This window comes from Emys orbicularis, chromosome 11 (genome assembly GCF_028017835.1).
Source record: "Emys orbicularis isolate rEmyOrb1 chromosome 11, rEmyOrb1.hap1, whole genome shotgun sequence".
Taxonomy (NCBI): domain Eukaryota; kingdom Metazoa; phylum Chordata; order Testudines; family Emydidae; genus Emys; species Emys orbicularis.
In genome coordinates, this window is record NC_088693.1 from 50,428,462 (window position 1) to 50,443,485 (window position 15,024).

Here is a 15,024-nt window from a genome sequence, read left to right on the forward strand (position 1 = left end):
CATACAATCTTTACATGAAAATAAGGATGTAATTACTGTACTAAGAACTAAATATAGTTATTTGCAAAGCAGGACAAAATTTGCAAAATGTATTCCACGTATTTGCATTCAAAAGCTTACACTAATTTGTCTGGGCCATCTTGACAATACTATTTGAAGTATTCAATGTTGGCCTAACATTGCTCCCATCAAAGTCCATGGTAAAATTCCCATTGATTTCAGTGGGAGCAGAGTTATGGCAACAATGAGCACTTTGAAAATCCGACTTTGTTTTTTTTCCGTTCTTCCTCAGGCTCAAAATGCCATGGGAAGAGCGGGATAGAGGGAGGCCATTTTCAAACACCATGGATCGAGCATGTTGGCTGGGGCACCTGGACAGAGGAAGGGAGGATGGGCGAGTAAGAAACCAAACAAAAAGTGTTTTAAGCAAGGGGCTCCAAAGGAAGATTGCCTGCCTACACTGGGAAGTAATGGGGTATTTCCAAATTAAGTGTAGGATTCCATGTCTGTAAAATGCTAGCAAAAAGAAAATACAATTCTAAGGATATTATCAGGGTTAGAGTCTGAAATCAGGATAAGAATTTTGTGTCAGAGGATCTATCTATCCATCCAGTGTTCCCACCATATCAGACCTGTATCCTTTACCTGTCTGTTCCAGACTGGGAGGTAGGTGTAGGTAAAGGATTCAGGTCTGATATGGTGGGAATACTGTCATCAGCAGATGACACTGGTTTGAAGGAAAATCTTTCTGGGGAGCACAACTTGAAAAGAGTTGACAGTCTCAAGGCACAAAACAGGGCAATATAAATACAGGGTATGTCTTACTGAATGTTCTTATTCACTTTCACACTAGATATTCAGCATTCATTTTAAAACTTCCTTTTGTGTCTGTGTATACTTAATATTAGTTGTTTAGTATATATTTAACTCATTTCCACTTTTGTCTGTTAAATCGCAGTGAGGGGAGCTTTCCAATAATCATATTCAGTTTCTCTGGGACGTTCAAAGAAATACCTTCCTGAATCACCTGATTTTTTTTTTTCGTAAGCAGACTATTTCCCATTCTCTTTCTTTAAATTAACTATTTCAGAAAGGACACAGTTTCCCTACTTAAGTCTCCCTTTTGAGTCTAGTAGAACAGGATACTTTAGTTGCACTCTATATGTGTACATAGGAAATCTGTCTGGCACGCATTTGCTTTCTTATACCTGTGCATGCAACCTGTGCAATTTGATAGGTATTTAGATTTACAAATAACCATCAATTTGTACAACACCAATGTTCATATATAATAAAGGCAGGCATATGCTTGTAGATATATGTACATGTAAGTTGGCCAATTCAGTTTAAATACATTTTTAATGTCACATAATATTTAAATAATCTGTTAACTTGACATTTTATTATAGATTTGTCTCCTTATTCTTTCCTTTTGTGCATTACTTCTCAGGTTGAAGTGCCACAAAACAGAAAACATATTTGACTGGCTGATTCTCAACATGAACCGTGCTTTCAGCAGAAAGAAAGGTAAATAGTTTGGCTTTCATTATATGGGAGACCAAAGCTCTGCATAAATACTTGTAAAGGTTAAAAATATTAGTATTACAGAATAATTCCTTTCTGAGTAGTTGTATTGGACCAATTAGTTTAGAAAGGAATGAGTTTCTGGAAATTATATGGAGCAAGTCACTCCAGATGCATACCTATAAAGAGTCTTCTGTCTGTAGTATAAGGCTGTGAGAGCCTGTACTGAAGCTCATGCTATTTCCATTATTGATTTCTGATCAGAGGGAATGCAAGAGGGTGTTAGAACAGCTAAAGGGAGGCATGGAGGTCTCTGTGCTGCTGTTTATTGTTTCTAGTGATTGAGCTTTTATTCCCAGTGAAGCTGTTTTGGAAAGTCAAATTTTAATAGAACTAAACCACCCTGTGTTACAGCAACTCTTTGTTCATTCTAAAGGCCTGGGCTTTGAAGGCTAAAATTAATCTTGTGTTTATGTTGAAAAAGAGACTTTCTAAAAGTGTATGTATCTACTGCCAAATAGTCTATAACAGCTAAATTCCTAGTTATAGATCTTTCAGTTCATTCATTCATTTTTTTCATATGGTTGTTTTAATGTATTTAATTTTTGGACAGAGTTTTACAGATAGATTTTCTTTTTAAGCAAATACAAACAAATTTGTCTGATGTGACTGAAAACATTTAACAGAAAATGATATTTGTGTATTAATAATGAGGAAAACATTAACAATAAGAGCTGCATCTTCTGGGCTTATGTTCACAGAATTCAAATAGATCTTTGTTCTAAAGACCATTAAGTGATAAAGACCATCGACCAAAGTCTCTGCTGGTGTAAATGAGTAAAACTCCATTAAAGTCAATGTGAATCCATCCATTTACACCACAAAAAGCCTCATATTTGCCACATCTATCTATATTAAAGTTAGAAGCTTAAGGTGATTTATAATAATCTAACAAAATGCAGTAACAATATCTCTGTGACCCTGGTGGCGAATACATCTACTTAGTTTATTGATGCTAAGGCCACAGACCCATCTATATGCAAATGTTTTCCTGGAGACGCATTGTGTTTATTGGTGTTGCCTAATTTTCCTTAGCATATTTGTTTTTATAAACAATTTTCACACATTTTACATCAGTTACCACAAGTCCCCCCACAGCCAGGGGAAGAGTTTTTTCCTGTAGATAAACTTTTCCCCTATTCTGCTCTATTGGCTGCTGATACTATTTGCAACTTGGTCCCTCCCTCCATGAGAAGTAGCCTGTTCTTCCAGACTCCTTATGTTTTGTGGTGGTTTTCTTGGTAGTTCACTTGGCTATTGGGTTATCCTATGGTCAGATTCTTCCTTACTTAATCATTGTGGCTCCCAATCCTCTGAAGCTCAGGGATACACCACAGAACATAGTCCCCATCCCTTCTGCGTTACCTCCCATCCCCCCGCCCACAACATATTGTATGTCTTATGTGGCCCTTATATGTTTAGTTAAATACAGGCAGTCCTCGACTTTACGACGTTCGACTTAAGACGAACGGCACTTATGATATTTCTGAATTGACACCCTGATTCGACTTACGGCCATTGGTATTGACTTTTCGATGCTCGGTCCCGCAATAGAGTGGATTGCAGTTCCGAGTTACAACCTTTCGACTTACGACACAATTTTCAGGAACCAATTGTGTTCAAAGTCCGAGTAATCAAATTAGGTGAGGGTTTAATTGATTAATTGAAATCTCAAATTGAATAGGTAATGTCAACCCACCCATCTTTCAGCCTAATGATGACAACTGAAAGCATTCATAAGTTCAGGAAGCACTTATTCACACATGCGATCATAAAGAATTAGAATCTCTGCAGACAAAAGTTGTAATTGAAAATAATACGGGTATCTGGTGAGAACAGATTATAGGAACACAGGCTTCACTGAACAATACTTTCCCTGATTTGTTATGTTAAAGTGCAATATAAATGTAAGATCACCAAGTATCATGATTATTAAATTTTGATACTTATGCTTTTGATACTTTTGATCAACGTAGCATAGAACTCAGTGGGAACTTTTCCACTGACTTTAACAAGAGCTGGATTGCCTATCCATTTTTATATTTCATGGAGACAATGTACTTTGTGTTTGAGTTGCAGAAACTTTAAATAATTTAAGAACCATGAAAAAGAAATGAATATCAGAATGAAAACTGTCTACTTTTAAAATCAACAGATGCAAATTATATACCAATTTATATTAATAGAGTTTTCATGGATCTTATTAAAAACTAAGGGGAAAACTGAGATGTCATTGTCAATGATGTTGGAAAGTTGTTTTTCTAAAACATGTTTTCAAAACAGCATTGTACAAATTCCTGCTTCTTCACTGTCAAAAGGTGTGAAAGTTTTCTTTAGGTCAAACACATAACACATATATGTTTCTCTGTGTATTCCTCTGACCCATTTTTCTGTGCCTGGTCCCATCCTTACGATGTATCACCTTTAATTTAGCTTTGTATAGTGATACCCAATCAAGCAAGGTGACTATTTTGCAAAACTTCCTCTCCTCAACTGCAGCAGTAGATTGTGATCTCTGCCCATCTCTACTAATATAACTCTCTCCCTAATCTCAGCTGTTTCCATATGACTTGTCTTTATTGTCTTCAGTCTTAGTTGTAAGCTCTTCTGGGAATTTAATATGTTTATAGTAAAGAAAGAGATTACGTATTGTAAGGGCAATCATAAATGTTGTGACTACATATAGGTGATCCTTATTATTAATATTGGTATCCAAGTCACATGTATATAACTGAAGGGATGATCAGGGTCTAAACATATATATATACACATACACACACCGTGTGTGTGTGTGTGTGTGTGTGTAAAATATATAAGCAAACAGAAAGCATTAGATTATTAACTTTTAAATGAACAATCATCAGTATTTGAGGCCATATCTTAAAGGGTGTCTGTTTTTCTTGCTGGCTCTGTAGCCTGGAATTTATAGATATTACTGTAGAAAATGATCATACTGATGCACAAACAGAAAAGTTAACAAAATGGAGCTACTGTTTGTTGATTTATGCTGCATTAGAAGCACAGGGAAAATGTATTATTTTTGTCATATGGAACGGGACATTTTTAAGCACAGGGTAATCATGGTGGAAATGTAGGCAATTGAAGGCCACATTTTTTCACTCTGGGACAAATTCAGCATTGAATGACAAGCTGTGAAATCTCACTGACTTGTTCAGGGTGTGGATCTGCACTGAATTTGGCCCATAGTTTGTTATACTCTAATGCCCCGATTTCATCGAAAAATAAATGCACAGGTGTCAGCCTTAGTTTGGATGTGGATACACGGGTCTATGTCAAGACTACTGTTCTGTGGGAAAATCTGAATTCTCTAACATCATGTGGGAAAACAACATTTTTAACGGTGATGATTGCTGCCAGGTGATTGATTCATGAAACATGGAAGACCCCCACAACACTAACTTTAATACATTGAAGTAATTACAAATGACAACGTATGAGAAATTGTATCTGTACTGACAGCTAAGCCAAATGATCATGGTTCTTTATGACAGTCATTTATGGAAAGAGACAGACAAAATGTAATGACAAAGTTTGAAATATCACAAGAATGCCTCAAGGAAAAGTTACAGAATACGATTTCACTTGAATGGACTGTCTATAAAATGATCTTCAGAATTATTATAATCTCATGCTACATTTCACAGACAACATAAGTTTAGTGTTTCCTATTCTTCCTTTGGACATGAAGGAAACAAGTGAAGCCATAAAAGTGGAGGAAATACCTATGGCACATAAATAAATAATAGTAACATATAAAAACCAATTTCTTCTACTGCTAGTTTCCTTTGGTTTCACATTTCTTATTTAGATGTATGTAATTAATTTATCACAAATTTTTAAATATAAAATAAAAAAGAAAGAAGGGTATTTTCTATTGTAGTACAACCTGTGGAAACTCTCTGTGTGGAATGCATTAGCAATTTTCCAGAATTTTAAAAGTTGTTATCCTTGTTCTTATTGTGTTCTTGTTGCTGTGGTATTTTTTTCTTAGATAGTCACTCAATAACATTTGTGTTTTTTTCATAAAAATACTGATCACCTGCGTAAGAGTTTTATTTCATTAGAAAATGAGGCCTAAACAAAAATAAAGTAAAAAGCTAACATATAATGTGAACGCCTGGCTTTTTTTCACTAGACAACCATACTTACAAGAGTGAAACTTGGAGCATGTGAAAGGTACAGAATTGCATGCCAAATAGCCCTTTGCTACTCCAGTTTCGTTGGCCTTTTGATATAGAAATTGGTCATTTTCTTCTTCTTAATACTTTAACTAGCTTCAAATATTAGAATTTTTGCATGAAAGATTATCAGATGGTTTCAGTCATAGCCCTTCTAGTGTTTGAAATATAGTGACAGGTGAAACCAGAATTTCAATGACAGAGGCCCTTTTGGGTTAGTAACCTAACACATTTTATTTTCTAAGGGCCTTTTGTAACTATTATATTGTTCTCAGTAGGCTGCTAGGTTTCCTTTCCAATATGTAAAATATGAGAGAGAATTCAAAAATCTTTAACATGTAGGGACCAAATTATCTTCTCCATTGACCTCTGCAGAGGGGTGAAAATAAGTGGAAGATGGGGCAAAAAAGTGAGATCTCTGCAATATGCTCTCATACTACCCCAGGATCTAAGCAAGTCCCCTGGAATGAATACCAATCAGAAGGCATCCATGGATTTGGGGCAAGGGAAGCAGAACTGGGCAGTGTACAGACATATAGGGAAGAGCCAATATATCAACATGATTTCTGAGAGTAACCATGAGCGAGAAATGTAAAGGGAAAGTTTCTCTGTAGGGATGTTCTTGGGTTTGTAGGGTTCTGGTCTGATTTCATTTTGGAACTTCATGCAGTTGTACCGCTACTCTTTGGTCCCATATTTTTCACCACATGGGAAGCATTAGGCAGCAGCTGGGAAAGTTCTAACTCATACAATATTTTGCAATATATTCTCCTCTCTTTCATGTTTCTGTGGGTGAGAGGGTAGTGTGGCCCTTTAGGTTTTAGAATTTGGTATTTCCCTGTTTGTTAATTTGTCCAAAATATCCTTAGAGCATTCTTATAATAATCATATGATAGGTTCCTACTTTTCAAAGTATTTTAGGCAGCTCAAAAGAAAGAGCGCTGATTTTCACCCGAATAAAATAACCAATTTTCCCCTCTGCTAAGCTTAGGAAGCTCCTTAGAGACATAGGTTCATTATTTGCTCTCCGGGCACTGAAGCTGTAGCTTTCTAGAACATAATAGTTTTTTTGAAGAATTTTGAGCCTTTTTGTCTCTTTCCATTGTGAGATTCAGGGCCTTAGGACAATTTAAAGAGCTTAATGTACATAAGGTCAAATATTTTACACAAAGGCTTTCAAGCCAAAGAATTTGAGCTCTATAACCAATAAATTATCCATTTAGAATTGGTGTTCGTTATTGCCCATTTGTATAGTAAGTTGGACATTGTGGGCCAAATTTTCAAAACTGGCCACGGAAATGTGGCTTCCACAGTTGCACATGTGCCCGAATCCTGCAGTTATGTGGCCAAAATGGGTAATTCTTCATGTACGTAGACAGGTACTTAAACATTTGTGTTAGCACATAGAGGTTTAGTATGTGTGTAAAACTTTCATATAGGCAGATATGTATTTGAATATCAGGGAGTTAAAGGTCTGCAGTGACTTTTTTGGTGGAATGACCTGTTTTGACAATTGTTGGTTAACTTTCTCTTGCTTCATACTAAAGCAATGGTTCTCAAACTTTTTTACTGGTGATCCCTTTCACATAGCAAGCCTTTGAGTGTGACCCCCCTTATAAATTAAAAACACTTTTTAACATATTTAACACCATTATAAATGCTGAAGGCAAAGCGGGGTTGGGGTGGAGGTTGACAGCTTGCAACCCCCAATGTAATAACCTCCTGAGGGGTCCTGACTCCCAGTTTGAGAACTCCTGTACTAAAGCATATTTCTCAATCTTTTAAATGGCTGGCTATCATGAAAAATTATTTCTTGTCTGTTGAATTAAATTTTGGAGATGTACTCACAATGCCATACCCTGATAAGAGTGATAAGGGTTATTTCATATTTTGCTCACTCTCTTAGTCTTATGAAACTGCTGGAAATTTAGCATGAATATCCAAACTATGATTAAACTTACACCATATTTCTGTCAAACAAATGCTGTGCTAGAAGTAAAAACTGTTATATAGCTATATATAAATACATACACTCTCTCACACATACAGTCTTGTTTTTTATTTGGATCTTTTTTAATAGTCATCTCTACCATTTTTTCCCCTTTTGGAGTCTCCATTCTGAAATTTTGCACCATTGTGGTGGCCATTGGATGACTTTGAGTTCATTTACTTTGGAATATTTCCAACAGTTCTATAAGACTAAAGGTGATTTAATAACATCAGATAAATATTATTCTTTATACCAGAATGAAGTTTGGAGGATACTTTTCCCTTCAAATTTCACTAGTGAAAAAATGTTGCTTCATTGTAGTAATATCCAGCAATTCAGAAAAATGTAGCAACATGCTAGAGTACCGAAAGGGAGAAAAGTAACGGAGGTCAACTTTTTACCTAAAGATTTCTCTTTTGAAACTTCAGGGTCAGTTTGAGCATAAGAATGTAGGTATGCAGTTGTGATTGCAATTTGTACAGACAAAAGTCTGTACCTTTCCCAGCTTGAATATCCTGTACATAATGCAGGCAGCAAGATTCCTGTCACCCATTGTAGAGGTCACAGCAGTCAATTGAATGGAGCCACCACTTCAGTTAAAAGCAACAGAGAGTCCTGTGGCACCTTTAAGACTAACAGATGTATTGGAGCATAAGCTTTCGTGGGTGAATACCCACTTCGTCAGACGCATGTAATGGAAATTTCCAGAGGCAGGTATAAATATGCAGGCAAGAATCAGTCTGGAGATAACGAGGTTAGTTCAATCAGGGAGGGTGAGGTCCTCTGCTAGCAGTTGAGGTGTGAACACCAAGGGAGGAGAAACTGCTTTTGTAGTTGGCTAGCCATTCACAGTCTTTGTTTAATCCTGAGCAGATGGTGTCAAATTTGCAAATGAACTGAAGCTCAGCAGTTTCTCTTTGGAGTCTGGTCCTGAAGTTTTTTTTGCTGTACGATGGCTACCTTTACATCTGCTATTGTGGGGCCAGGGCAGTTGAAGTGTTCTCCTACAGGTTTTTGTATATTGCCATTCCTGATATTTGACTTGTGTCCTTTGATCCTTTTACGTAGTGACTGTCCAGTTTGGCCAATGTACATAGCAGAGGGGCATTGCTGGCACATGATGGCATATATAACATTGGTGGATGTGCAGGTGAATGAACCGGTGATGTTGTAGTTGATCTGGTTAGGCCTGTGATGGTGTTGCTGGTGTAGATATGTGGGCAGAGTTGGCATCGAGGTTTGTTGCATGGATTGGTTCCTGAGTTAGAGTTGTTATTGGTGCGGTGTGTGGTTGTTGGTGAGAATATGCTTAAGGTTGGTGGGTTGTCTGTGGGCGAGGACTGCCCTGCCTCCCAAGGCCTGTGAAAGCGAGGGGTCATTGTCCAGGATGGGCTGTAGATCACTGATGATGCGTTGGAGAAGGTAGCCATCTTACAGCAAAAAAACGTCAGGACCAGACTCCAAAGAGAAACTGCTGAGCTCCAGTTCATTTGCAAATTTGACGCCATCAGAGTAACAAGAGTCCAACCAAAAGTCCCAACAAAGAAAAAGCGTCTCCCACTCTTCCTGAGCGTCTCTGCAGCCTGCCCTTGGTCCTACGCCTCAGGCTAATTAATTATGGGTTAGCTCAGGCTGGCCCCATCTCCCCTTTAAAGGGGCCAGTGACCCAGTGGCAGGCTGACTTGTTCCATGCTTGGTCTCTCTCCAGAAGTGATTTTTTTCCCCTTGGAACACTCACACAAATTTCCTCTAATAATTTGTGATTTAGGAAAGGGTGGTAAAATATACTTAGAGCTGGTCAAACTTTTTGTTTTTTTTTGGAGGGGGGGGGATGCCTCGCAAATTGGAATAAAACATTGAATTTCAAAATTTTCCACAAAATGAATTGTTGATCTGTGTTCCACACCTACGCAAGGGAGCAAGGAGGTATAAAACACACTTCTCTTTGCAGGCTGACTATACCACAAGTTTCAGTCCTGTGGTGAGAGCAGCCACTACAGGACCTCTAACTCCCCCTCTTGCAAAGATGGGTGGGGAGTGGGTAGTCAAGGGTGAAGAATGGATAGAGCCTGGATTCCATCTGCTTCCTCTCTGACCCTGTTCACCTAATGTGCCAACCAGCACAGTTAAATTGTAATGGAAACAGTAGTAGTTTGCACCATGCATTGGGCTGGCAAAAATTACTTCTCCCTCCGGAGGGGGAGGAACCTGGGACCACTCTCTGAGTCGCACTACCATCTCTGGCTTGCTCCTGAAGCAATACAGTCACACACTGCCCCTTTCAGGGCTTCTGGCTAAGCCACAACATAGTCATTAGGGAGCAGCAGAACTTATAAGATGCACAAAGTGACTAGCTTAACAATTCTAATCCTTTTGTTAAAAAAAAGTTAATACATCATTAAACCTGCATAGTTAGTGTCACAAAAAGTGAAGAAATTCAAAAGCTGAGGATTCATGATCAGTGTTACATATGTATTATTTCTGTTCTTTTTTTTCTGCTTAAATATGTAGATCACTTTATTATGATCTATGTCCTAAAATGTATGGCATAAAACACACAGTATATGAAATAAGGTTGAGATAATGTCACTGTTTGAATCTAGCATTTGCATTTCCTGACTTTTCGTAATTTTGTAACTATGCAAACTCAACATTGCCTTAATAACATTTTGTTATTTTAATAAGCAGCCATTGAAAGCCATTCATAAGACCCTGAATCTCATGATGGAAGGACACTGAAAGGCTCTACATTCTGCAAACCTCATTCTGTTCTAGGAAGATAAGACTTCAGTGTCTTGACAAAGAATGAATGCTTGTCTCCAAGAATCACTGGGGGAGGAGAGATACTGGGGGCGGAGAAAAAAACACCAACAACACAACACTTAGTTTTTGTATCACGTATATTTCACTGGGAGTTGTCTATGCATACCTATGGGCAGAATTTGGCTCATAATTTTGATTGTGTGCTTAATCATAGTAACCTAGTAACTTTAAAAAATTACTTTTATTAAACACTTAGGTCGTAGTCACATCTGTAATTCTCTGCTCCTACTGTCATTGAGACACACACTGTGGTTGGGTGATAGCAAAATGGATAAATGTATGACCACTAATAACACTGTAATTACTGTTTTCAAGTGAAAGCTATGACAATGGTAATCAAATTTCATGCTTCAGGATATAAACTCCTGTCCTGTAGGGGTGAAGAAAAATGTATGTAATGTACAGCATTGAGTAATTAACTGACGTGCAAGTTGCAGGCACTCACCTTTCTCTGCAATAAGTTACTAATGGAGGCAAGATACATCACCAGATGAACCAATAGGGTGTTCATTTTTGTGTCCTATTGTGAAGTTTTTCTTTACTGATATGAAGATAGATAACCAAATTCAAAACAGAATGTATACAGTGTGGAAGTGACTACCCTGATACCTGTTCCTTGTCATTCATACAGAGGTATTAACCCTCAGAAGACTAACATTATGAGATGTGCTGGGAGAGCAGAGTTAAGCGGAGTGAACTGTGGCATAAACAGCTAGGGCACTAAGATACTTGCATTAGTGTGAGGGAAGTGTTGATCCCCAACCGAAGTAATAGTGCAAAACTGTTTACATTAATTGAAAAAAATAATCTAACTATCCCTCTCCTCCCTCAGTGTAGCTGGCAGAGATGGTAGTGCCATGCACTTTGGAGAGGGGGTCACCGCACTGAAAGTAGTAACCACTGACACCTTTAACAGTGCCCCCTCACACAGATTTCACATGAAAGGCTCTCAAGGCCATCTTCTAACTTCCTGTGCTAGTAAAGACACTGTGTTTTAATAAATTTTATTGGCCCAAATCCTGTTGACTTCAAAGGGTGTTTTACCTTGGTAAGGATTGCAGGATTTGTCCCATAGTTAATGCATAAGTGATTTTGATGGTAAAGCTGCCCACAGTCAGTATGCCCCTGAAACACCTCTAATTGGTTCTTCCTGTTTCCATATACTGTGATACTTTGACCATGCATTAGGCAATGCAGGTCATGAAAGAATCTTTGTTCATTCTGGAGGGGGATACGTGTGGTCGTGAGCTAAGCTAAAATACACTTGAACACTCCTACTGTTCTTGACATTTTCAGAATGTTATCCATGCAACTCTCATGGAGTCAGTCCTTTCCTTGCAGCGCTGGTGCAGTATCGGAGAAGAGGGCGTAAGGAGCCAATCCTGCCCAGTCGCAGAGCATCTGTGTAATAGCAGGACATTAATCCAGTCTAGCGGTCAATAAAACTCTAGGAGAAGGGCCTTGCTATTGCAAGTGTTTATGCAGCATCCTCAAGGAGGCTTAGCCTGTTGGCTAGGGGTATTGCCAATCCCAAGTACATGCCACTCAGGTGTCCCTTCCCTCTTTGCTGCCCTATAGCAGACAGAGGCGTAGCGAGTGCCCTCCGTACCCTCCGACTGGAGGGGGCCCCGCAAGGAAGGGGGCCCCTAAAAGTGGCAAAATAAATACCGCATTCCAGTTTCTGCATTGTAAGGGGCCCCGCCCGGACATATGTTCGGAGGGGGCCACCGTTCGGAGGGGGCCACGTTCTTTGTTGCTACGGCCCTGATAGCAGAAGAATATCTGTGGGATCCACTTCACAGCCGGTGTTTCCCTCTTTCCAGTCTTTGTGCACTCCCAAAATATTCAGTGTAGAATTTTACTTTCACGTTTTAATAGGTTTTGGCTGAAGTTCATAATGCTCAGAAATGTATGGGCTTGTATCTTAGCCCTTTATGCAAGTTCCTCTCTAATGTGTGTCACCAAATTCCTTTTGCATTTAAACAGAAGGCTGTTATTCCATGCACACCAATATTGTGCCTGCATGTTGCTCTTAAGTCTTAAGTCATTCATACTACCGGGGTACTGAAAGCTATGAATTTATTAGTTCAAATTGCCTTTAGCTGCTCCGTAAACTCAAGCCTAGTACACTACATCATTTTTAAAAAAATTCTTTCAGTATATTATATGTGTATGTTTGCTAGCTTTATTTAGACTTCAAGTTCTTCTGTGCTGGGGCCTTGCTGTTTTATATGTCTGTAAAGTATTAACACACAGTTGGTGCTATATAAGTGATACAATAATAATAATAATAATATCAGCTATTTGTTTTGTTGATTGCATTATAAAGTTCTGTTTTGTTTATTATTTGAAAATGAATAATTAAGTACTAAACTAAGAAGCCCTGTTAAAATTAATTTTAAAAGGAAGGGATGAGGGAGCAGAACAAACTGCATTTTACTCTTGAAAGAATTCATCTGTTAAATTGAGTATCCCTGTTTTGTTTTCTCATAATGTTCAGTGTGGCTTTTTGATGCAATGTCTCTGCCATTTCCTGGATTTTATTTGTCTAAAATGGTCTTATTTTCCTGTTGCCTTGAAATGAGATGAAATCACAGCAAAATTTTAAAAAGATGCTGCAAGACACTGCCAGAAAGCAAATCAGAACTTAGCATGCAAGGGAAAAATAAGGATTAGGAGATATTTCTTGTGACTTTTCAGTACATCTTCGCCATTTATGTGAATTTTGCCTAAGCATGGTCTTGCTTAATATGCAAACAGTGCTGCCAACCTGCAGCCACAAGCAGCCCCATGTTAATGGGATTCCAATGCTAGTGTGACGTTTACAGCTAATGCGCCAGTGTCCCTATGAGGTGTTCACAAGCTGCTACCTGCTAACTAAGGGCATGTCTATGCTACCCCAAAGTTTGGACTATGGGGGTGTAATTAGGAGTGCTGTGCAGTCACTCCCCTGTGTGAACATTGCAGGCACAAACTAAAAGTTTCCTACCTCACTTAAATATAGTCCTATTTGAAGAGAACTATGGTAATGCGAACTAGGAACCTTTTAGTTTGCGCCTGCAGTGTCCACATGGGTGAGTTAAAGCACAGCTCTTTGGTGCTCACTGCTATTGACCTATTGATAGTCCGAACTGAGGGGTAATGTAGAAGTGCCATTAGAGTTCCAGAATTCAATGGGAGTTTGCCATTGATTTTATGGGGACCAGAATTGAACTGGTCCTGTTGCGGGAAAAAGTTGATTTTTCAAAGTGAAGCTAAATGAATAACCTAAGCATGATGAAGTTATTTGGACGTAAAATTAGGCTGTAATTATTATTTCTTCTGGCATTGCCAAACAAATTTTTGGGGGTCTGCAGGTGCCTTACTGACATTTCATGAGGGATATTTTTACCAACAAAGACTTATCTTATGTAGGTAGACATCTGATGGTATGCCACTTAAGTCAGTGGAAATTTTACAGTCATAAGAAATGCAGAACCATTAAAATATTTTCATTAATATTTTAAATTCACATTTCAAGATAGGTTGTCCTGTGTAATTGTGCAGTGTTTTGGAACTGCACTCATTTAAAGAACAAGGAGAAGTCCAGTTTTGGGTATGTCTTGTCTGTACTGTAATTGTGGGGTGTGATTACAGCTCATTATGACATACCTGAGCTAGTTGTAATCTATTTAGCTCCAACCCCAGAGCAGCGAAGCTATGGCATTGTGAGCTTTGGTGTGGGCTAGCTCCATGCGTAATTACTCACGGTTCCTGATGGGTTTGTATCAGCTGCGCTGGAGAATGAGCTGCCACAGCTTCACTGCTCTGGTACCTGAGCTAGCTAGATTAAAGCTATGTAAGATTGAGTTGTAATTACACCCAGTGATTACAGTATAGACACACTCATCTGACCTCTCTCTCTTAATCTGGACCCTCCTGCTACCTGGCAAACCCACTTTTCCCTCATCTCCCTCTAAATAGTGTACCTATTTTTAAAAGTATGATTCTTTTACAAAATACAATATAATATATAAGATCAAATTAATCTTGGTTATGATGCTTTCTCCTTTATTTTTTGTCTTCCAACTGTATTGATTATTAATTTTTTAAATGTTCATTACATCCTGGTGATCCCAGAATAACACATCACATCATTGACAGCTGATTTAGGGTGGTGAAGCACTGGAATGGGTTACCTAGGGAGGTGGTGGAATCTCCTTCCTTAGAGGTTTTTAAGGTCAGGTTTGACAAAGCCCTGGCTGGGATGATTTAGTTGGGGATTGGTCCTGCTTTGAGCAGGGGGTCAGACTAGATGACCTCCTGAGGTCCCTTCAAACCTGATATTCTATGATTCTATGATGTCATGTAGAACAGTCTTCAACTCAGAAGTTATGTTGAGAGATTAGCCCAGCACACAGCAAACCCAGGATCAGGGGAGTAGAAAGG

General features: G+C 38.5%; 1 protein-coding gene across 1 annotated transcript in view; it reads left to right on the top strand.

Moving 5' to 3' along the window:
• Positions 1-390: 390 nt before the first annotated feature.
• GULP1 (GULP PTB domain containing engulfment adaptor 1) overlaps positions 391-15,024 on the top strand; it is a 132,877-nt gene continuing 118,243 nt past the window's right edge. Inside the window, exons 1-2 of the mRNA XM_065413677.1 lie at positions 391-398; positions 1,451-1,527. Of these exons, the coding sequence (XP_065269749.1) occupies positions 391-398; positions 1,451-1,527 (85 nt within the window). The remainder of the gene's footprint in view (positions 399-1,450; positions 1,528-15,024) is intronic.